Here is a 22,947-nt window from a genome sequence, read left to right on the forward strand (position 1 = left end):
CCGAGGACGCAGGACCTGGACATCCCTCACCAAGATGCCTAGAGTGGGAGACCAGGGCGGCCTCGGCCGTGGACATGACGTGGCGTGGGGGGGGCCTGTGACAAGCAGCCAGGGAGCAGCAGGACCCAGGTGTGAGGTGTGCAGCTCCTGCACTGGGCCAACAACAGGGGAGGGGCCCCTGGTCCGCCTTCTGGCCCCTCTGCCTCCAGCCCCACCGGTCACAGCCCTCACTGTGCCCTGTCTGGGGAAGACAGCTCCTCCTCAACAGCATCAGACAGATAGTGGCCTGGACTCAGCACAGACTTCCCCAGATTTTACGCACATCTCTGCACCCCTGCCTGGCTCATGCAGCCATCATATAGCCCCTGCTAGGTGTGCAAGGCAGTAAGCTTCACTTTTGCCCTGAAAACACTTACAACTTCGGACAAGAGTGGCACCTCCCCGAGACGGCAGCAGCTGTAATGAGCATACATCCTCTACACAGCACAGTGAATTTTAATGACCCCCTTTGGGGCGAAGAAGGTCACACTCCCCCCATTTGGAGACTCCCAAAGGTTGACCTGGTACTTTGGGGTTTGGTCCGATCTCATGCTGACTGAGGGTACAGAAAGGCACAAATTCGATGGCTCAAACCCCTCAGAGGCTTGGGATGGGCAGAAGGCACACAGGGAGGTGGTTAGGGAGGGGTCCAGCGCGGGTGCAGGCACAGGCGCGCAATCTGGTGGGCCGAGGTAGTTGGTCCCAGCGGGATGCTGACCCTCAGGCCGGGGGGATGCTGGCGTGGTGGTCCCCATCTGTCCAGTCCACGAGCTCGCCACTTTGGAACCACAGCCGGATCTCTCTCTGTGCCCCCTCCACAGAGTCGCTGGCGTGGATAACGTTCCTGTGGCAGGTGACATGCGGCAAAGGTAAGACACAGGTCTTGGGGTCTGCACAGCCCTGCTGCTGGGCGTGTGGGGGCCCAGGCTGGTGACAGGGCAGAACAAAAAGCAATAATGGGAAGCCGCACTGTCTCAGGAGCCCAGCCTGGCCTCAGCCTCCCAGCCAGCACCCCACAGTCCGGCCCAGATGCCTGCACCCCTTGGGGAGTGCCGCCTCGTGTGCTGTACATGAACGTGCTCTGAGACATGACCCCAGGCCAGGCGGGTCTCCTGCCTTCACCCTCAGCCCACAAGGTGCCTGGGCCCTACCCGGACCTGCTAATGTGGATGCTGAAGTCTCCCCGGATGGTCCCGGGGGCAGCTGCAGCCGAGTCGGTGTCCCCTATCATGGCCCGTGAGGTGCGGACCACGTTGTGGCCTTGCCACACCTGCAGCAGGGACAGAGAAGCTGGTATGGGAGGGGGCGCCCCAGGAGCCCTCAGCAGATCCCCCGCCCCCCATCCCCCCACCCCACCTCACCATGGCCACCACAGGCCCTGAGCTCATGTAGCTGACCAGGCCTGGGTAGAAGGGCTCCCTCCGCAGGTCCTGGTAGTGCTGGGCAAGGACGCTCTCCGGGGCCTGGGTGGCGGTGGGCAGCAGTGAGAGGCGTCCCACCTCTGGCCCCCGCCCCCCAAACACCCACTAGCCTTGTACCTGCAGCATCTTCATCCCCACCAGCTTGAAGCCCCGCCTCTCAAAGCGCCGGATCACATCTCCCACCAGCCTCCGCTGCACCCCATCTGGCTTCACCGCGACCAGGGTCCGTTCCTGGGTCTGAGAGGGCCCTCCTATTAAAGAGGGGGCCTCAGCGCCTGTTGCGTCTCTCTAATGGGTTTCCTTGCCAGGCCTAGGCCGGACCTCAGCTCAGTGCTTCTGTCCTGCCCCAAAGCACGTGTGCAGGGGGTCTCCCAGGCAGGGACCCACGCCCTGGCATGGGCTGTCGGGGGCGCCGGGGCAGCCTGTGCCCAGGGGCTTGTCAGAGGGGCCATGGCTTTGGCAGAGGCCACCCATGACAGAGTTAGCGTCCCCAAGGAAGTCACCTTAGCTCAGACCCCAGAGAGACCCTGGAGGCACAGCCCTGCCATGGGCGCCTGGAAGGAAAACATGACCTTGGCCTCACGTCTGACACATGTCCTGATGGGACAGACGCCGTCTGAACCCCACCCCAGCCCTTCAGAACTCAGTGGGGACCACAGAGACCCCAGACTTGTTTGTGCCCCCAAAGCCCAGTACGCAGGCACGCACCCATCTACCCTGGGCCTGGTGCTGGCCTCACTGTGCGCTGGAGGTGGCAGCGAACTCTGGGAGCATTATGAAGTGTCATGCCACGTGACGGGTGCAGAACCCCCTGAGCCTGCCCCCTGCTCAGGCAGCAGCCGCCCAAGCCTCTCCCCTCCCCGTAGCCAGCTCCGGGGGCTTCTACCGGGACCTGGTGGCCCACTCTCCATACCATGACCTCAAGAGAACGCCGCGGGGACAGCGGCGCCCATCGGGGTTTTTCTCAGCTGAAGTGGACATCTCCCAAGGGTGCCGGTTCTGCTGAGGTCCCCTCGCTGCCCGGTGTGGTCAGCGCGGCCGCCAGCGTGCGCCTGCCCTGGAGCCCTCGGCGCCGCCCCCAAGAGTGTGGGCGCCCGGGGAGGGTCGCTGGGCCCGGGCGGGGGCAAGAGGAGCGCGCTGATCCCCGCCTGCGGCCCTCGGCGCCGGCGCCCCTGTGCCCCGACCCCCGCGCGGCGCCGCGCGGCCTTCGGGCGCGCGCAGGCCCGGCCCGCACGTGCGCTAACAAAGGCCGCGCCGCGCCGCCCCCGCCCGCGCCCGCGCGCCCCCCCACCCCACCCGGCCCGGCCCGGGGCGCCCGACTCACCCGAGCTGTGGCGGGGCAGCAGGCAGGGGCCCGGGGCCCCCGCGCCGCACAGCGACCCCCGCAGCGCCGCGCGCGCGCAGAGGCTGCCCATGTCTGCCGGCCCGGGAGGAGCTCGGCGCCGTCAGGTTTCCGGCCCTCCCCACTCCGGCGGGGGGCGCGGGGCGCGGGGCGTGGGGCCGCGGACTTCAGCGTGAGAAGCAGAACCGCCCGGCATGCGACGTGAGTCCGGCCAGGGCCGGCCCGCCTTTACGCTCAGGCGGGAGCAAAGCTGGGTTTATTCCTTCCTCCGCGGAGCGGCCCGCCCAGCGCTCCCTCCTGCGGCTCGGACCTCGGGCTGCCCGGGGAATCCCACCCTGGGTTCCTCCGAGTCCACGTTAGCCCAGGACCGCGGGCCTCCCTTAGTCGGAGAATTCGGAGTAGAGAAGACGTGAAACTGCCCGGTGTGCTGCGCCCTCTCGGGAAGGAGCCTGCCCCGTGCACTGGCCTCGGCCCCGCGGCTCCCCGCCCCCGCCCGCCGCCCGCCGCCCGCCGCCCGCCGCCCGCCGCCCGCCGCCCGCCGCCCGCCGCCCGCCGCCGTGCGGGAGAGGGGTGGTTTGAAGTTTGCTGCTAGTTTAAGACGTCTTTGAAACGGCATGCTATTGCGAATTGAATTGTTAATTTCATTTTCAGTTGTTCATTGCAAGTATATACAAATACAATTTTTTTTGTATATTGATCTTGCATCCTGTAACTTTGCTGAACTTGTTTATGAGTTCTAGTAGTTTTTTAGTGGATTCCCTAACATTTTTCTATATACAAAGAGTACATCATCTGCAAAAAGTGATAGTTTTACTTCCTCACCCCAGACGCCTTTTCTTTCATTTTCTTGCCTAATTTCCATTACAGTGTGGAGTAGATGTGCCTGGAGCTGGCTCCTTGTCTTGTCCCTGTTCTTACAGAGAAAGCAGTGTCTTTCCTCATTGAGTGCCATGTCAGATGTGGGATTTTCTTAAGATGTCCTTTAGAGGCCTAAGTCACCTTTCTTCCAATTGGTTGAGTGTATTCGTCATAAAGGGAGTTGGATTTTGTCAAATGCCTTTTCTGTGTCTGTTGGGATGAACATGTGGCTTTTGTCCCTTATTCTCCTCTTATGATATGTTATATTAATTACTTTCTGGAAGTTAGGCCAACCTTGCGTTCCTGGAATAAGTCTCACCTAAGCATGATATAATTGTTTTTATATGTTGTTGGATTTGGTTTGCTAGTATTTTGCTGAGAATTTTTGTGTACATATTCATAAGAGATATTGGTCTGCAGGTTTCTCGTTTCCATGGTGTCTTTGTCTGAATTTGGGATCAGGGTAATACTGACTTTATAGAAGGAATTAGGGAATAATCCCTCTTCTTCTTCACCCACTCTTTTGGAAGAGTTTGAGAAGGATTGGTGTTAAATCTTCCTAAGTGTTTTATAGAATTCACCAATAAAGCCATCTGGGAATGGGCTTTTCTTTGTGGGTATATATATTTTTTACCACTAATTTAGTGTCTTCGCTTGATATGGATTTATTCAGATTTTCTGTTTTTTGAGTCTGTTTCAATAATTTGTGTATTTCCATGAATTTTTCCATTTAATCTGAGTTATATTAGAGTTCTTTATGGAAACAGAACCAACAGGGGATATATCAGTACAAATGAGATTTAGTGAAGGAATCAGCCCACATAACTGTGGGGATGGGCAAGTCTGAGTTACATAGCGCAGAGTGCAACTGGGAATTCCCCAGAAGAAACTGGCTGAAGTAAAGATGGAAATTCTTCCTTCTGACCGCTGACATCCTCAGTTCTCTTTTAAGGCTCTCGGCTGATGGGATGGATTTCTCCTGATGCTGAAGGCCATCCCCTCAGTTGACTGTAACCGGCATAGATGCATTCAGCTCACTGCGAGTTAAATCTGTGAAATAGCCTCACAGTAAAAATCCAGTCAGTGCTTTCTTGGCCAACCAAGTGGACACCATGATTGTGCCAAATGGACATGGGAGCCCCCCCCACAGACACCTAATGTGCTCACATCGCAAATGTCCATGGCATTCCTTTGTAGCCCTTTTTATTTCTGTGAGATCAGTAGCAATGGCCCCTTTTTCCTTTGTGATTCTAGTTATTTGAGGCTTCTCTCTTTTTGATCAATCTAGTTAAAAGTTTGACAATTTTGTTGGTCTTTTCAAAGAACCAGCCTTTGCCTTCATTGATTTTCTCTATTGCTTTTCTGCTGTCTACTTCATTAATTTCTCCTCTAATCTTTATTATTTCCTTCTTTCTGCTTGCTTTAGTTTTAGTTTGCTCTTCTTTTTCCAGTGTCTTAGGTGGAAGTTTAGGTTATTGATTTAAGACTTTTCCTTTTCCTTAATAGAGAATTTACCACTAGAAGTTTCCCTCTGAACACTACTTTAGCAGCATCCCTTATGTTTTTGTATATTGTGTCTTCATTTTTATACAGTTCAAGCATTTTCTGGTTTCCTTTTCGATCTCTTATACTCTGAAAACCACAAAACAAAAGAAAATTAAAAGAAGATTTAATAAATGGAAAAAAGGCCCATGTGTATGGATTGGAAGACTTAATCCTGAAATAGCTTCCCAAATAGACCTACAGATTCAGTACAATACTTATCAGGATCCCAGGTGGTTTCTCTGCAGAAACTGACCGGCTCATTCTGGCATCCATGTGGAATTGCAGGGACTCCGCACTAGACCACCCGGTCTGGAAGGAGAAGAGCCAAGCGGGAGGCTGCACACTGCCTGACGTCAAGACCCGGGGAGTGAGGACAGTGGGGCCTCCCCGCCCCCGGGTCTGCCGCCACCACGGCCTCAAGGTCAAGGGCAAGCCCTGGCCGGCCGCGGGTGGACAGGCGACGTGGCCGTGAGCAACGCCGGGGTCGTGTGGCGGCTGCTCCGCAGCAGGGCGAGTTGGCGCCCAGCCTGCTGGTCCGCGCTGGGGCTGGTCCAGGCCGCGGCAGTTGAGGAAGCCGGCAGGGCTCATAGTGTGGACCGGTGGGCGCCGAGAGGAGCCTCATGGGTTGGGGTACCGGGTCCTCGCTGGGCTGGGGAACTGCTGTGCGTGGCCTCGGGTCCCAGGGCACAGGTGGAGGTGCGGGCCGGTCCCCGCAGGGTCCCCTTCCCCATCCCCGCTGGTCCGCGGACCCAGTCCGACTCTCAGGGGTCATCGAGGAAGTGGCGATGGCCAAGTTCAAGCCTCTAGAAGGACAGGTGGGGCTTGGGTAGGGCACGCTCCGGCTCCATCTGGAGGTGTAGAGGGAGGGAGGGGCAGGGCAGGAGCCCAGGCAGGCCCCAAGTTGTCGGGTTTCCCATCCCAGTGCCTGGGCCTCCTGCCCCCACCTCTCCCAACAGGCTGGCAGGGGCGTCCTCGGGGTGAGCCCCGACTCTATATGAACAAATAGAGGAGGGGCTTGAGGTCCCCCCCTTATCTACACCTTTGTTCAGGGACCTGCCTTAGGGGGAAGTCAGGGGCGTCTCCTGCGGCAGCTGCCAAGCCCAGACGCCCCGCTGGCCCATCGCCTGAAGTTTAGGATGTCATGTAAAAGGATGAGTCTTAAAAAGAAGACAGCGTGGCCCTGGCACAGGACAGACACCACAGCTGCTGGAGTGGAACTGAGGGTCGAGAAAGAACCATCGTGCAGGCCCTGGGTCGTGCCTGTACCTGGCGCCTCACCGCTGGGAGAGCCCAGCAAGGCAGGGGGCCGCGTCCAGGCCCGGAGCCTGGGGGCCCCCACTCACACCCACACCCCTACCCCCACCCCGTGCTCTCTGCCTCGGAGTCAGGGGCTCTGCACAGCCACCCGGGCACCCCGGGCACCTTCACGGGCCTCCAGCAGCCCCTCAGGTTTGAGGATCCGCTGCAGGATGCACAAAACGGCCTGAAAAGCGCTATTATGATGGCTAAAGGGCGGGAAAGCAGGCCAGCCCAGGGGCGGCCTGGGGCGCTGTGGGCAGCATTCCTTTCTCAGGACCTGGGCTGTGCTGTCCGGCCTGGGACACTGCCTTCCTCGGGGCCACGTCGCCAGCACCCACCCAGACCGCATGGTACCCGCCCATCGCTGCCCAGGGCCCGTCAGGGAACAGTCACTCTCACCGCGCAGGACACCTCGAGGCGCAGAGGTCACTGCCAGGAGCTCAGGGCACAGCCTTGCTTTGGGTCACGTTCTCTCCCACCTGTGGGCTGTAGAGAGACCCCATGGTGCGGAGCTGAGGTTTATGGCCGGCAGCCCCAGAGTGCGCTGAGAAGACGCCGTCTCCCCACCCTGAGGCACCCCGAGGCGGCCACAGCCCTGGTGAGAGGCCTGTGCTCCGCTGGCCCCAGGTTCCTGCCATGAGACGCGAGCTCACAGATGCCTGTGTTTTGGGGTAATTGCGGACACAGCCACGATAGCGGACGCTAAGCTCGGGGACCCTGTGTGGCTTGACCACGAGCCGTCCTGTGAGGGCTGCTCTGACCGCCCCCTTGCACGCCTGGTCCCAGCAGCTCGCTGCTTTCAGCACGTGGCCCATCTGCTTCCAGGCCTGGGCTGTCAGCACCGCGAGCTCCGAGCCTGGCCCAGGATGGAGCAGGGCCGACCACAGCCGTGGGTTTCTGGAAGGTTCCCACGCATGCCCCGGATGGTCTTTGTGCCATGGGGCCACATGTGGGCCTGGAGAGACCCTGCCCCATGGCACACTCTACCCTCTGGACCCTAAAAAACACGTTTTCCCCACGTATAAAATATATTGATTTCATTACAATATCAGGAAACTTTAAAACATTTCAGTAACAATCAAATGCAATACACAGTTAAAACCAGTACAAAGTCTCATCAAAGTCACTACAGGCACGGATGGTCCTAAGGCAGAATTTTCTCCACTAGCTCTGGACCTGTAAAACTCAGAACAAGTTATTTACTGCCAACATACAAAGGAGGAACAGTCATAAGATACTGTACCAGTTTGGAAAGGTTTGTGTACCCTAGAAAAGCCATGTTTTAATCCGAATCAGTCTTGTGGGAGCAACGGTTTCTTCTGATCCCTATTCAGCACTACAGGTTATCTCCCTGTAGTGATTAGGTTATCTCCCTGTAGTTGATTAGGTTATCTCCCTGGAGATGTGACTCGATCGAGTGTGGGTATTAAATTTGATTAGACGGAGACGTGTTCCTACCCATTCTACGTGGGTCTTGATTAGTTTACTGGAATCCTATAAATGAGGAAGTATTTTAGAGAAAGCTTCAGAACACCGCAGAACCACCGTGAAGCAGAGAATCTACCAGTCAGCAGCTTTTGGAGATTAAGAAGAAAAACACCTCCTGGGGACCTGGAGAGGAGGCTAGCAGATGACGCCGTGTTCCCCATGTGCCTTTCCAGATGAGAGAGACCCTGACAGCATTCGCCATGTACCCTTCCAGCTTAGAGAGAAACCCTGAACTTCATCGGCCTTCTTGAACCAAGGTATCTTTCCCTGGATGCCTCAGATTGGACATTTCTATAGACTTGCTTTAATTAAGACATTTTCTCAGCCTTAGAACTGTAAACTAGCAACTTATTAAATTCCCCTTTTTAAAAGCCATTCCATTTCTGGATCATGATGATGAATATGCAACTATGTGATGATATTGTGAATTACTGATTATACATGTAGAACGGACTAAGCATATGTTAAGAATGTTTGTGTTTCTTTCTTGTAATTTTTTTTTAATTAAAAAAAAAGCTACTCCATTTCTGGTATACTGCATTCTGGCAGCTAGCAATCTAGAACAGATACATATACCCATTTCCATAGGGAGGAAGGAACACAGGGGTCACAGGACCCAAGCAGTTTCGGAAACCTGCAGAGCAAAGTCCATTAGATTTCAAAGTCTGAGAGTCACTTATCTTTGGGTCTTTAGAAAGCAGCAGTTTCACCCTTTCCAAGGGTCTATGCAGTGGCTTGGCTTTCTCTGAATACAACCTTAGGGGATACTGGGGAGACCACCTTTTTCTCAGCTCCACCCTCTCCAAGCACTGGGGCTGTACCCGGGCTCTTTGCCATTGCTGGGGTACACGCTCAACCCCTCCATGTGGTGGCAGCCAGGCTCTCCCCAAGCCCCAAGGAATGTGCTTCACCCTCTCCAAGGCCTAAGAAGGTATGACTCTTCCACTGCAATGAGGTGGAAGGCCCATCCTCTGTCTTCAGGGCAAACCTACCCTCTCCATGGGCTTGGGTGGATCCACTCTCCCGGCCTGAGGCTTCTTGACTTCAGACCTCAGCCTCTATCCATGGCTTTGCCTCTGAAGTTATGTTACCTCCACTGTGTCCCTTCTCTGTCCCTCTCAGTCCCAACTGGCAGTGGTTCTCTTTATACAGGTTCTGCAACATTCTCATTGGCTTTCTATGCAGTAGCCTTGGATCATGCACACTAGGCAAAAGGAGTTTCCAAATCCTTCCTGGATAACTCCATGTCCGATCCTGACTTTCTCTGAAATGGCTGACTGCTTCCACATCTGGCCAAATCCTCACATGGAGCACTATTCTCTGGGGTCTCCCTTCTTGGAAGCCCAGAATTTTCTAGGATGTCAATTTATGGTTTCTTTGTACTCAAGAGTTCAGTTTTCAGCTTATCTCCCTCCTGTCACATTTCACTATAAGCTGTGAGGAGAAACCAGGCTGTACTTTACACATTTAATTTGGAGATCTCTTCTGCTAAATAACCAAGTTCATAGCTTTTAAAATTTGCCCTCCAGCAAAAGCTACGAGTCGATTTTGCCGGATTATCTGCCATTTTAAAACAAAGATCGCCTTCCTTCCAGTTTGCAGTAACATGTGCCTCATTTCTGTCTACAGCCTCGTCAAAGGCATCTCTGGAGTCCACATTTCTACCAACAGTCTCTTCAGAGCATTCTAGGCCTTCTCTATCACGCTCCTCACAACTCCACCAGAATCTTCCCCTTATCCATTTAAAAAGCTGTTCCAACATTTGCAAACCGCAGCAGCGCCCCATTTCTCCAGTACCAAAATCTGTTTTAGTTTGCTGGCTGCCAGAATGCAATATACCAGAAATGAAATGGCTTTTAAGAGGGGGAAGTTTATTGAGTTGCAAATTTACAGTTCTAAGGCCATGAAAATTAAAGCAAGTCTGTAAAAATGTCCAAGTTAAGGCACCACAAGAGGTTCCCTTCACTCAGGAAGGCCGATGAAGTTCAGGGTTTCTCTCTCAACTAGAAAGGCACATGGTGAACATGAGGATGTCTGCTAGGTTCTCTCCAGGCTTCTCGTTTCAGGATGCTCCCCTGGGGGCGTTTTCTTTCTTCCTCTCCAAAGGCCTCTGGTGACTGTGCTCTCTGCTTCATCCTTCTAGTGGCTCTAAAATGTTTCCTCCTTTTAAAGGATTCCAGTAAAGTAATCAAGACACTATCCAGCACCCCCAGAATGGGTGGAGTCACAGCTCCGTGGAACCCATCTAATCAAAAGTTACCACCCACAGTTGGGTGGGTCACATCTCCGTGGGAACAATCCAAATGCTCCCATCCAGCAATACTGAATGAGGATTAAAGGACATGGCTTTTCTGGGGTCCACCACACATTCAAACTCGCACGCATGGTATGTCTGTTAACACAGATTTATAATGTCATTTTCACGTTTATTCAAAGCCATATGGGGGAAAAGCAGTCATACCAAAATTACAATAACACAGTAACACAGATCAGTTACTGTACTGATCTGTGCAGTTACCTTTACACAGTTCTTGTCGCTTTGTGTAACTGCCTAGTGCCCTTTAATTTCAGTCCAAATGACTCCTGTTAGCATTTCTTATAAGGCAATTCTTTCAACTTTTCTTAAACTGTAAATATCTTAATTTCTCCTTTATTTCTGAAAGATAATTTTGCGGCTCATGGACTTCCTGGTTGACAGTTTTTTCCTCTTAGGACTTCATGCCACCCCAGCTGTCTTCTGTCCTCCACAGTTTCTGATGAGAAATCCACTGTTAATGTTATTGGGGACCTCTTGTATGTGACAAGTCATTTCTTCCTTAACGCTTTCAAAATCCTGTTGTCTTTGATTCTGACAATTTTACTCCAGTGTGTCTTGGTATAGATCTCTTGGACTCTGTCCTGCTCGGCGTTCTTGAGCTTCCTGGGTGTGTCTATCCATGTCTTTCAATAGATCTTTCAGCCATTATTTCTTCAAGTACTTTTGCTTCCCCTTTGTCTCTCTCTCTCTCGTGTCCTTCTGAGTTTCCAGCGATGCTGGTGTTGGACATTTGACTGGGTCTCACAGGTCCTTCGGGGTCTGATTATTTTCCTTCTGTGCATCACATTGGATAATTTCAATTTCTTGCCTTCACATTCACTGATCCTATCTTCTACCTGTTGAAATCTGCTGTTAAATCTGTCAAGTGAGTTTTTCATTTGAATTACTGTACTTTGCTGCTCCAAAAATCATCTGGTTCTTTTTATTATTTCTGTTTCTTTGTTTTGTTCAGATTGTGGTTTCCTTTAGTTCTTTGTATATGGATTCCTGTAGCTCATTGAACATATTTAAGACAGTTCATTGAAATTCTTTGATTAATATTCCCAATATATAAGCTTCCTTAAGAATGGCTTCTGGCTAATTCTTTTTCCCTATGAACAGTTCATACTTTCCTGTTTCTTGTGTGCTTTGTGATGTTTTGTCTAGAAGTAGAAGTTGTGTGTATTGTCTTGTTATGTTGGAAATCTAGTTCTCTTTCTCCTCCATGATTGGTAGTTTTTGTTGTTATGAGGGCTGGAGTTGTCGATTTGGACTTTTCTGGGCTTTTTGTTCTGAAATGGTTGAATGGGAAGAGAAAAGAGAATGAGAGACGGCACTGCCTCTTTAAGACTCCTCCGCAAATCTTCCCTGCAGGATGTTGGAATAGGCGTCCCTCAGAGCTGACCCTGGCGTGACTTGGTTGATCTGTGGTCTGTCCACGCCACCCAGATGCTGGGGCCCCAGTCCCCGTACCCCACCCTGGCACCAGCAAACACCAGGAGCCCGGGCTGCAGCTGCACTGCCACTGTTGTGAGCGTGGCTGATGGCGGCGGCCATGTGGAGGGTGAGATGCAGGGACATTGGCTCCTCTTTGTCCAGCCCTTCTGGGTGGTGCACAGCCTTCCACGCAGCTCCAGAAGAGCTGGTGCCGCTACTTCCTGCCGGCTCAGCTGTGGCCTGGCAGACACGAAGGTTCGTGGAGCACCCGGCTCCACTGTCTTCTGGGTGGATGCAGCTCCCTGCCCTCCCCTCTCCCCTCCCCTCCCACAGCGGAGAGGTGCAAACTGAGGTCCCTGTGGTGGGGAGGGTGCACGGGAGCGGGATCCTGGCGGAGCCTTACACAGGGAGCCCTGGAGGGGGCACAGGTGGAGGGGGTTCACTAGGAGATGGGGATGGGTAGGGAGCGCCGGGGTGAGCAGGTGTGCCACAGGGGAGACATGGCAGGGTCTGTGTCAGCGCCCCTGCCTGCGGGGCCTGGTACTATTAGGGATGCAGAGGTGCTTGGCAGACAGGAAGGCTGGAGCAAGAGTGAGTCAGAGGGCCGGGGAGGGGCGGCACTGCTTCTGCAAGGGGGATGGGGCACCTCAGGGGCACCCCTAAAATCCAGGCCCTGCAGCTCTTCCTCTTTTTGCATAAAATAGAATTATGTTTTTTTCGTTTGTTAAACTTTTGAGATTTTTATCCAAAGCAAATGTAGTTATGCTCATTGTGGCTAGGCAAGGAGCACCTGCACCGTCTGTGAGGCAATCACCGCCCCCCCCCCCCGTCCATTAGCCCCCCCAGGTGGCCGGGCAGCTCCACTCCCACCCGAGGGTCTTGGAGGGTCCGGCTGTTTGGAAATAGGACATATCCCCCGTGCCTGGTGGGCTGATCCCATTCACTTCAGTCAGGGCTGTCCCCTGAAGGCCATAGGGTCCCAGGAGCACAGAGTTTCAGAGCAGACAGCAGTTCGTCTAGCCTGTCCGCCCCCGGCTCAGGGTTCACAGCGCTCGGTCCTGGGGCCGGATCCCCCTGGTCCGGCTGCCCCTGCCCCCCGCCCCCAATGGCCAGTGCCTCGTGCCCCGATGTGCTGCTGCTCTGGAGCAGGGGTCTCGTCCTAACTTGTAATTCCCTGACATCTGGGTGACGGAACAGATTGTCACCTGTGCAGCTTTTGCACCTTTTCTCCTGAAAACTGCCTGTAACAGTATCCCTTGTCTGTTCTTCTTTGGGGCTCTTTTCTGATATGTAAGTTTTCTCTCTATATTGGGCATATTCATTCTTCATCATATGCATGACCCATATTTTCTCCAGTTGTCTTTTTTTTTGGCTTTACTGATGACTTCTATGTTTTACTTTTACAATTTTGACTTTTTTTTTAAGATGTGGTCAAATAAGCTGTCCTTCCTGGTTCCCAGGTCTCCTTTCTAGAAAATTCTTTCCCATCTAAAAGTTGTTCACACACTATATTCCACGTTTCCTTTTGGTTTAATGGTCTTTGGTCCTTGACCATCTGCTCTAGTTGGATGTCATTTTGCTGTGGCGGAGGAGGGGCCGCACAGAGCCGCAGGACGGGGCAGCCCCTGTGCCACGCCTGACCTGCTGGCTGTGGCTGCCGAGAGCTGCTGGGGCCCCAGGCCCGCACCCCACCCCACCTTCAGGGTCAGCTGCCCTGACTTCCCCCAGAGCCAACCAGGTAGAGGGTCGGAGCCCCTTGGCCCACTGAGTCGCAGGTGTAACCCGCCGGACCCTTCCACGTTGGTCTGTGGCCTGCACACACACCGATCAGACGCACTTTGTTTCCACAGACACGGCATCAGGCGGGCAGCCACCACCCACGCCTCCCAGGCTAGGGGAACCGGTAGCCCCCGGCCCTCCTGCCCACTTCCCTCCCGCAGCCATGGCTCCTCTCAGCCCCTCTGTCTGGCCTGTGGCCACCAGCCCCGGGCCTCCCCAGGGCAGGGCCTGGCGCCTGTGGAGCACGGACCGCAGGGAAGGGCTGGAGAGGACACCTCGGCGTGCAGGGCCCCGCACCTCGCAGACTGCCTGGGACTCGCCCCCGTGCGCCCCCAAACCGCAGGAGCGCCTGTCCCTCCCGGACTTGCTTTGTCACTTTGTCAGGTGGAAGAGAAGGCATCTTTGTGGATTCCCTTGCTGTGCCTTCGAGGGCCCTTCCCTGGCTCCCTCGCCGCTGGTTGCTTTCTCGGGTGTAGTTTCCTGTTGATTCGCCGTCTCCAGTGGGCGCTTTTAGGACCATTTAAACGGGCCGCTTGGGCTGTGAGCGGCGGCTGCTGGCCCGGCTCTGCAGGGAGCTGGCGTCCCCTTCTCAGCCTGCACCGGCGGCTCCCTCACGACTGAGAAGTTCCCCGTTTCCCCCAGTCCTCTCATCCTGTTCTTCTGCCCTTAGGTTTCTAATCCATTTGGAATCCAGCACAGGGGGAGTGTGACTCGCCTTCTTGGGGGGCCACCGGCTCTCCGCGTCCTGCGCAGCGCCCTCATGGACGCGGGGCCCCGTCTTTTCCTGGGAGGGTCGCGGCACCCCGAGGCCCGGCCTGGGCGACCAGCCAGTGGGGTGCGGGGCCGCGGGACTCAGGAGAGAAGCGGCAGCCCCTCACATAGCACGTGGGGAGACCCCCGGCCGCGCGCCCCCCTCTCCCCACCGGGTCACCGCCCTCGGCCCACCCAGCCGCTGCCCCCGCGCCCGGTCGCCCTCGCCCCTCCTCTCGGCGCCCCCTCCGGCCCGCAGTCCTTCCCGCGCGCCCCCGCCACCTCTACGCCCACGCCACGCGCGGCCTCCGCGCTCCCCACGCCCTCCGGCCACACGCGCCCCCGGCACCCTCGCGGCGCCGCCGGGCTCCGGGCGGGCGGGGCGGGGCCTCGCAGGCGGAAGTGCCGCGGGCGCCGGCGGCCGGGACCGGCACGACCATGGGAGCCCGCCGCAGAGGCTGCGGCGGAGGCTGCCCGGGCGGCCGCGCGGGCGGGAGGCCGGGGACGCGGGCCGGGTAGCGCCAGGCGGAGCGCGCCGCCATGGGCCGGCCTGGGACCGGGACCGGGGGCGCGGCGGTGGCGGTGCCGCTGCTGCTGCTGCTGCTCGCTCAACATCCGCGCGCCGCCGGCCACAGCAGGAGGAGCGGTGAGAGCAGCGCGGGCCGCGGGAGGGGCGGCGGGCATTGTGACCCACCCCGGGCCGCGGGCGCCCTGGCCCCAGCGGCCGGTGGAGAGGACGCCCGCGCTGCGCTGAGTCCTAGGGCCCGGCTGCCCCACCGCCCTTTTCCTCCCAGGCCCTGTGCACTGGGTGGAAAGGTGGAGGGGCCCGGGAGGGGCTGAGCCGGCCGCTGGGGCAAGGGGGCGGGCCGTGGGCCTCCTGAGCCGGTGAGGGGCTGAACTGGGGGTCATCCAGACCTGGACTGAGGGCTGAGCCGGGCTTGCTGCCTGGAGGCTGGACATGATCCCTAGTGGCTCTGTGGGCCGATTCCACTGGGTCAGGGTCTGGCAGCAAGGGCTGCCTCTGATTTGGATTTGCTGGGTGCCGTGTCCACTTCTGTTCCTTGTGGTCCCCACCCTGGCCTGAGACCCCAGGAAGGGGCTAGTGCAGACACTGCCATCCTGTGAGGCTCTCTTGGGGCAGGGATACTGAGCCCTGGACCCAGGGGGCCAAGTGCCCTCCCGGACCCCTGTGACCTGGGATTCCTGGAGGCCACACAGGCATCCCGGCCAAGCCTGATGCCCAGGTGGCAGTGGGCACCTCACCATCTGGCCCACTGCCCCTCAGACCCCTAAAACCATGCTCCTCTGAGCTCCTGTCTCTTCCGGGCAGTGCCTTCTTGTTTCAAAGCTAAGCACAGCTCGAAGTGAAAGCACCCCTGCCCCCCGCTGAGGACAGCACTCCTGATAGCACTGCTTGCTCCACTTTCTCCCTCCCAGAGTCCCAGGGTCCCAGGGTCAGGGGTGCTGGCCGGCAGGGTGGGGAGGGCTTGGAGCTGCAGGTGCTCATGAGCTGCTCAGTCCCTCGTCCCCGAGGCCCCGGCTCTGCTTGGGCAGGGGCTGAGACAGGATGCCCCACACTCGGCCTCCATGACAGGCCCAAGGACTTTCTCCCCACCCCCCCCCAACCCTGTGTCCCTGAAGGTGCACAGGGTGGGGCTTCAGGGGCTGGGGATAGGGTGGCCTGGAGCGGCTCTCCTCTCTCGGGCACCTGCTGAACTTCCCAGAGTGAGCTGAGCCCCTCCGCCCCACCTCCCTATACCCTCCGCCTGCCCTGCCCTGCTCGGCACTGGGGGTCTAGCTGGCTGTTTTTCCAAGGCCCTGGGGTCCAGGGGCACGGCCGGGTGTGGCGGGGCCGCCATCTCAGGTCCCAGCACGGCAGGTGTTGTCGTGCCTTCTGAGGGGCAGCCTTCCGTTTGCTCAGCAGCTCCCAGCCCCCAGGTGCACAGGCTGGTTGGCAGGACCCAGGGGCTGCAGCCGACGGGAAGCTGAGGCCCACTCCAGCCTAGCACTGACTGACTTTTGCTGACGTGCTGTGATGTCCTTGCCATGGGGTCCCGAGGCTGTGACAGAGGGACAGCGGCTCACCTGCTCCCTTGCCTGCCGCCCCGAGCTATGCTGCCGGCTCGCAGAGGGGAGAGCCCTGGCAGGAGGGCGAGGCCTTGCTGTGTCCACACATCTCTCCCCAGGGCCTGTCAGCATCCGGGAACCTTGGAGGGCGGGCCCAAAGGGAGGGAGCTGTCCGCTTGTTCACTTGCCCACCTGCGAGGAGCCTGGGCCAGAGGGGAGGGGACGGCCCAAGGTCACAGGAGTGCTGGGCTGGCACCAAGGCCGGGCTTCTGGCGTCCTGCCCAGGCCCTCACAGATCCCAGACCTGGCACCAGGAGAGCCCCCAGTGGGGTGGGAGGTCTTGGGGAGGCGGTGTGGTCCACTCGCAGGGCAGCTTCCAGTGTGGGTCCCAGGCTCCTGCGGTGGCTGCGTCCCGGTCAGCGGTGCTCCCAGGAGGGACCCAGCCCAGGGTGGGGCCTCAGGTCTCTGGGCCGAGTCCCCACGGACAGCTGAGTAAGCCACAGAAGTGCAAGGGAGTGAGCGACGTGTGCAGACCCTGGGGGGCTGTCTCCTCCGGGGACCCTGGGGCAAGTCGCAGGGCTGCAGGCCCAAGAGCTGCTTCCAGGACTGGGCCACGGGGACCCTCAGGCTCGGGCTGGGCCCAGGCAGTTTTGCAGATTCTGGCTGGTTTGGGATTTGTGGGCGGGTTTGGGGGTCCTGGGCGGATTGTGGGCTGTGGGCAGGTGTCCTTGCAGCACACAGACCAGCTGTCCCCTTGGCTCCATGTCTGGCCTATGCCTGCTGCCTGGCTGGGTGGGCACAGGGGCACCAGGTGGACGGGCGGGGGACCCAGGCCCCAGCCTAGCAGGTGGAACTGCTGGGGACATACAGTACGCGGGCGGTGGCAGGTGTGGGGGAGTATGTCGCAGTGTCAGGGGTCCGAGGTAGGCACGGGGGCGGGACTGCTACCTTGAGTCTAACCGGCGCCTTCAGCTGTAACCTATCTCTGGAGACCTCAGGGCTGCGGGAAGAGGACAGAGCAGTGGAGGGCAGCACCCCAGCCCGTGGAGGGAGGAGTGGCTGCTGGGCACCCCAGTGAGCTCTTCCTGTTTCGGGGGCAGGGGACAGAAGGAGGTGCTGTGGGGGCTGCGCGCTGCTGGGGGGCTGTGGGGCAGGAGAGGAGTCAAACAGGCTCCGAGGCGCTGGACAGGGGGATGTGAGGGGAATGTGGTGCCCGAGGGGAGACTCCTGAGTCCTGGGCTCCTGCCAGTCAGGGGCCAGCACCGGGTCAGGGCACGTCCGGGGCGCGGCCTGGCTGAGCCCTTCTCCCTGCAGATGCCCAGCTGGTGTCCGAGCAGTTTTCCCAGACCCCCCAGAAGCTGTCCTTCTACAGCTGGTACGGCAGCGCCAGGCTCTTCTCCTTCCGCGTGCCCCCAGACACCGTCCTGCTACGCTGGCTGCTGCGGGCGTCCAGGGCCGGCGGCCCCCCGTGCGGGGACGTGGAGATCACGGTGTGCGTGCCCCGGACGCCCCCGCCCGCCCCGCACCCCCAGCGGCGCGCTGAGCCCGCCCTGTCCCCCCCCAGGCACTTCCGCCACGGCGGCCCCCCAGTCATAAACCCACTGGGCGCCAGCGTCCCCGCCAACACGTCGGTGCCGCCCTCTTTCCACGTCCGCGCGCGGCTGAGTGCCCTGCTGCAGCACAACGTCTCCGTCAACGTGTCCCACCCCGCGCCCGGGGACTGGTTCCTGGCTGCCCACCTGCCCCCGGCTTCCCAGAAGATCGAGGTCAAGGTGAGGGCGCTCCAGGCCCGCCGGCTGGCCCCGCCCCCAGCCGCACCCCCAGCCCGGGTTCTCTGGCCTGGCCCCGCCCCCAGCCCGGGGTCTCTGGCCGGCCCCGCCCCCAGCCGCACCCCCAGCCCGGGTTCTCTGGCCGACCCCGCCCCCAGCCGCACCCCCAGCCCGGGTTCTCCGGCCGGCCCCGCCCCCAGCCGCACCCCCAACCCGGGTTCTCTGGCCTGGCCCCGCCCCCAGCCCGGGGTCTCCGGCCGGCCCCGCCCCCAGCCGCACCCCCAGCCTGCCTCTCTTCCTCCAGGGCTTCATTCCCACCTGTGCCTACATCTTCCAGCCAGACATGCTGGTTTTGCGGGTGGCTGAGGTCTCCACCCTGGAGCCCGGCGTGCCGCTCCCGCAGACCCTCTTCCTGTCCCGCCCCAGCTACCTCAAGTGAGTGGGAGCCCGAGGGTCTGCCCTGCCGCTGTGGGTGAGGTGGGGTGGGTGGTTCTGGCGTCGCCACCGGGTGGGCGAGAAAGCCGAGGCCCAGGGGGCAGTGGCTGAACCCGCGGGTGTGGGTGGCGGGCAGGGGGCTGCAGGGCCGGCGCGAGGCGGCACCCTCTCTGCCACAGAGTCTTCGTCCCCGAGTACACGCAGGAGCTGTGGCTGGAGCTGCAGGGCTGCGCCGCTGGGAAGGGCCAGGGTTGCCCTGTGCGCCTCTCTGTGGGCTCGGCCACCCTGCCCAGCGGCACCCAGAAGGTGCTCAGCTGCGCCGACTACGCCAGGCCCTGCCGCCTGTGGCTGCCCTCTCCCCCCTGGGGCCGGTGGCTGCAGGTGACGGCCGAGAGCCTGGTGGAGTCCCCTATCCCTGTGGCCTTCAACGCTGTTGCTGCTCTCAGAGGTGGGCATGCAGGACAGAGGATGGATGGGGCAGGCGTGGACAGGGTGGGGGTAGATTGGGGGGTGGGTAAGCAGGGGCACATGGCGCAGGGATAGACAGAACATGGGTGAACGGGGCAGGGGTGGCTGGGGCGGGTGTGGACAAGCTGTGGGTGAATAGGGTGCATGGAGTGGGGGTGGACAGCGTGGGGGAAGATGGGCAGGGATGCATGGGGCAGAAGGTGGACGGGGCAGGGGTGCACGGGGCAGGGGTTGCCCTGGCCCTCCCCAACCTTGGCCTCCATGACTGCTTCCCAGCCCTCAGCCCAATGCCCTCACCCCCCCACCCCAGCCTGCAGGCCATGGAGCGTGAGAGTCCAACACCTCCTGCACCTCTGTGCGAACCAGAGCTGCAACGCCTCTGCCAGCTCCTTTTGCCTCCTGAGCTACCCCGTGGTGCGGGAGGACACGGACGTGGCATCCGCGCGCTTCCGGCCCCTGGACAGGGTGTCAGTGGCCGTGCAGCCCGACCTGCCATCCGTCCTGCGGCTGCGCCTCAACCTGGGCACGGACAGCGGGGGGTCCCTGACCATCTCCCTGAGGGTCAACAAGGTGCCGCTGCAGGCCGGGTGGGCAGGGCGGGCCCAGGGCTGCCAGGACTTGGAGGCTGAAACACAGGGACGGGTGGCCTTTGGTGACAAAGTGACACTGCTGGCATCAGGCCACAGTGGAGGCTGGGCCCGAGGCTGGGGGCCTGTGCCCTGGGCCCTGCTTTGGCAGCTGTGCCTGAGGTGCTAGGATTGCTGGGGACTAAGACCAGAGAGCCCGGACGGCAGGGGGCCTGGGGTGCTCCCCAGGCCCGCGCTGAGCCACCTCCCCCTGCAGACCCTGGTCGAGGGCAGCGCCGTGGTAGTGGCCTGCGTGAACGCTGCAGCGCCCTTCCTGGACTTCAACGCCTCGCACAGCTGCAGCACAGGTGCCCTGCAGGCCGGCGCCCAGGTGGGGCGGGGGCAACTCTGGCCCCGCTGAGCGTCCTACTCTCCTGCAGCCTTCTCCCAGGGCTTCCCTCTGTCCCTGAGTGCCTCGTCCCGCAAAGCTGACCTCGTCGTCCCCTACCCAGAGACGGACAACTGGTACCTCTCCCTGCAGCTTATGTGCCCCGAGAGCCCCACGTGCGTGAGAAGCCCCCACTGGCCACTATGGGGAGGGACCCGGCAGCCCCTGGGCCAGGGCAGACCAGGGCATGGGATCGCGGATGTACATCGGGGCCTGGGGCATGGGCCAGGGGGCTGGAGACGCCCCAGCAGCCCCTGGGTGTCCTGTACAGGGCGTGTGAGCAGGCCGCGGTCCTGGTGGAGCCCCTCCTGCACCTGGTGCCCTGTGTGGACGACTGCGGGCCATACGGCCAGTGCCTCTTGCTGCGTAGACACGGCTACCTGTATGCCAGCTGCAGCTGCAAAGCAGGTGAGGGCAGGCTAGGACCTGGGGGTGTGGGGGCCCCCATGGCTCTCCCCCCACGGCCTCCCCCAACCCCGCACAGCCTCCCCCAGCCTTCGCCCCACGTGTCCCCTGGCCCCAGGCTGGCGTGGGTGGAGCTGCTCAGACAACAGCACCGCACAAACACTGGCGCAGCAGCGGGCGGCCGCGCTCCTCCTCACCCTCAGCAACCTGGCGTTCCTGGCCCCCATCGTGGTCTCAGTGCACCGGGCGTTCCTGGCTGAGGCGTCCGTCTTCGCCTACACCATGTTCTTCTCCACGGTGGGCCGCCGGGAGCGGGCTGGGAGGGCCTGGGGGGCAGGGTCTGGGCGGGGCGGGCTGAGCGTCGGCTGCCCGCAGTTCTATCACGCCTGTGACCAGCCGGGTGAGGCGGTGCTGTGCATCCTCGGCTACGACACGCTGCAGTACTGCGACTTCCTGGGCTCTGTGGCATCCATCTGGGTGACCCTGCTCTGCATGGCCCGGCTGAAGGCCGTCCTCAAATACGTAAGTGACCTTCCCAGACCGGGCAGCGGGAGACAGAGGCTGGGGAGGCAGCGGTCCACCATGCCGAAGGGGCCCCCACCCCACATGCTGACCACTTGCACCCTGGAGGAGCAGCTGGTGCCCACATAAGCTGGCACATCCCAACCCCCATGGCTCTGAGCGGCTCCCAGCACCCTGGACTCACCTGCCTGGGGCTTTGGGGCCCAAGGAAGCAGCAGCTGTGGGGAGAAGATGCCGGGAAGGAAGGAGGAGGGCCTGGGTCTCCCTCAAGGCCTGAGGAGTCAGCAGCTGCCCTCTGGGGCCCTGGGGCTGAGGAGGCCCTGCTGCTTTGCTCCTGTTCGGGCGCTGCAAGCTGCTGGGCTGTGCCTGGGGACGTGGGATTGCAGGCCGGGGACCCAGGAGGGGGCCCGGAGACCCCAGGACTCAGGGCAGGGCAGGGCAGGCTTCCGAGGGGCTGAGCTTGCAGATGAGAGAACTGCAGGCCACGCACAGAAGAGTGTCTGACGGAGTCTTCGGGGTGCTATAGGGGCCCCTCCCCCAGGGGAGCCGAGGGGGACTGAGACTGCCCTGTTGGAGCCCCTGGAAGTGCAGGGGTGCAGGGGCTGGGAGAGCATGTGGAGCAGAGCTGGGGGGCTGCCAGGGGAGCTGCCCAGTGTGTGCAAGGGTGCTGTGGCCTCGCACCCCCCAGTCCCCCAAAAGGTACCCGGCCAGCAAGCCCGGTGCCTGCCACACAGCAAGCCATCAGTGGGGTCAGCTGGAGGGAGCTGGGCCCTTAGCCCGGCCCCCAGGGCTTGGAGCCGTCCTGTCCCACCAGGTCCTGTTTCTCCTGGGCACACTGGTCATCGCCATGTCCTTGCAGCTGGACCGCAGGGCCGCCTGGAACATGATGGGGCCCTGTCTGTTTGCCCTCCTGCTCATGGTCACCATGTGGGTGAGCAGCCAGGCCCGACCCCTGCAGGGGCTGGGGCAGCAGAGGGGGCACCCGGGGTCAGCCGAGCACCCGCGGCCTCCCTGCCCCCAAGCCCCTCTGGGCCCATCCGCCACGGTTCTGCCACCCAGACCCACTCAGGCCCTGGGATGCTGACACCACCCCCCAGCCCAGATCTTGGGGCTGCTGCGGCAGGCCCCTCCGCGGCCACCCACCCACCAGCGGCTCTCTTCCCCAGGTGTACCGCTGCGGACGCCGGCGCCGCTGCTACCCCAGCTCCTGGCAGCGCTGGGCCTTCTACCTGCTGCCCGGCACTGCCATGGCCGTCGTGGCCATCGCCATGTATGCCTTCATGATGACCAACGACAACTACTTCTACACGCACAGCATCTGGCACATGCTGCTGGCCGGGAGCGCAGCCTTCCTGCTGCCACCGCGGGACCAGCACGCCGAGCCCTGGGCCTGCGCGCAGAAGCTCCCCTGCCACTACCAGCTGTGCAGGGGCAGCCGCGAGGAGCTGTACGCCGTGACGTGACCGCGCCGCTAGCCGCCAGGGCCGCGTCCGCCTCCGCAGGGTCCAGCCCAATAAAGTTGTCCTGCGCACCCCCCGTCTCCGCGACTGGGAGACGCCCGCGCCTCGCCCCCCTCGCGCCACCCCTGCGTCTGCTCCTGGCCCCGCACAGGCACCGGGCATGGGTCGGGGCGCGCCGCTGTGAGCCCGGCCCTTTGTGTACCGCCCGCCTGCCCCACGCCCGGGGTCCTCCGGAGCCCCGGGAGTTGGCGGGTGCGTGGGCAGCGCGGGAGGCCGCCGCTGGGCCGCCCCTGCGGGGACAGACCCTCAGCTGCCCGGGGGTGCCTAGGCCTCCAGGCGGCCGCAGGGGAGGGGCCTGCTGTAGGCGCGGGTCCTTGAACTCTAGGGCCACCCCCCTGGTCTCCCGAAGCATAGTTCCGGCCTAGGAAGGCGGTACTTGTATATGCAGTGCTTTGGGGGAATAGAGCTCTTTTCAGGTGACATTTTTATGTAGCTCTGATTTTGCTAAGATTGGTGAATTTAATATCTACGGAGATTTTTCAAGCCGAACAAG

At 60.3% G+C, this 22,947-nt stretch overlaps 2 protein-coding genes and 1 long non-coding RNA gene across 11 annotated transcripts; 1 reads left to right on the plus strand and 2 right to left on the minus strand.

The window, feature by feature from the left end:
- Positions 1 to 477: 477 nt before the first annotated feature.
- NME4 (NME/NM23 nucleoside diphosphate kinase 4) lies at positions 478 to 2,875 on the minus strand. Of its 7 annotated transcripts, none has more exons than XM_077142331.1 (5): positions 2,785 to 2,875; positions 1,578 to 1,711; positions 1,401 to 1,502; positions 1,197 to 1,309; positions 478 to 883 (listed from the first exon to the last, which is right to left on the minus strand). In XM_077142331.1, exons 1-5 carry the CDS (start codon positions 2,873 to 2,875, stop codon positions 760 to 762), a joined length of 564 nt encoding a protein of 187 aa, XP_076998446.1. In that variant the 3' UTR covers positions 478 to 759. The 7 variants fall into 7 exon arrangements, with proteins under 7 accessions (XP_076998446.1, XP_076998445.1, XP_076998451.1 ...); XM_077142330.1 differs by having other exon boundaries at positions 1,191 to 1,309; XM_077142336.1 differs by having other exon boundaries at positions 1,191 to 1,309; positions 1,578 to 1,697; positions 2,785 to 2,804.
- Positions 877 to 22,946, plus strand: PGAP6 (post-GPI attachment to proteins 6). 3 transcript variants are annotated; one of them, XM_077142325.1, is made up of 13 exons: positions 14,795 to 14,900; positions 17,636 to 17,813; positions 17,886 to 18,093; positions 18,395 to 18,525; positions 18,705 to 18,973; positions 19,304 to 19,563; positions 19,837 to 19,927; positions 20,000 to 20,123; positions 20,279 to 20,415; positions 20,531 to 20,709; positions 20,788 to 20,934; positions 21,749 to 21,865; positions 22,101 to 22,946. In XM_077142325.1, the coding sequence occupies exons 1-13, from the start codon at positions 14,795 to 14,797 to the stop codon at positions 22,395 to 22,397; spliced, it is 2,244 nt and encodes a 747-aa protein (XP_076998440.1). In that variant the 3' UTR covers positions 22,398 to 22,946. The 3 variants fall into 3 exon arrangements, with proteins under 3 accessions (XP_076998442.1, XP_076998440.1, XP_076998441.1); XM_077142326.1 differs by lacking the exon at positions 14,795 to 14,900 and adding an exon at positions 14,988 to 15,139 and having other exon boundaries at positions 17,636 to 17,811; XM_077142327.1 differs by lacking the exons at positions 14,795 to 14,900; positions 17,636 to 17,813 and adding an exon at positions 877 to 908.
- On the minus strand, positions 3,351 to 7,271 carry LOC143667752 (uncharacterized). Its single transcript, XR_013168147.1, has 3 exons — positions 6,904 to 7,271; positions 5,459 to 6,008; positions 3,351 to 5,292 (listed from the first exon to the last, which is right to left on the minus strand). It is a non-coding gene; the product is annotated as an uncharacterized LOC143667752 (long non-coding RNA).
- Position 22,947: the final 1 nt, after the last annotated feature.

The sequence above is a fragment of the Tamandua tetradactyla genome, chromosome 23 (genome assembly GCF_023851605.1).
Source record: "Tamandua tetradactyla isolate mTamTet1 chromosome 23, mTamTet1.pri, whole genome shotgun sequence".
Lineage (NCBI taxonomy): Eukaryota > Metazoa > Chordata > Mammalia > Pilosa > Myrmecophagidae > Tamandua > Tamandua tetradactyla.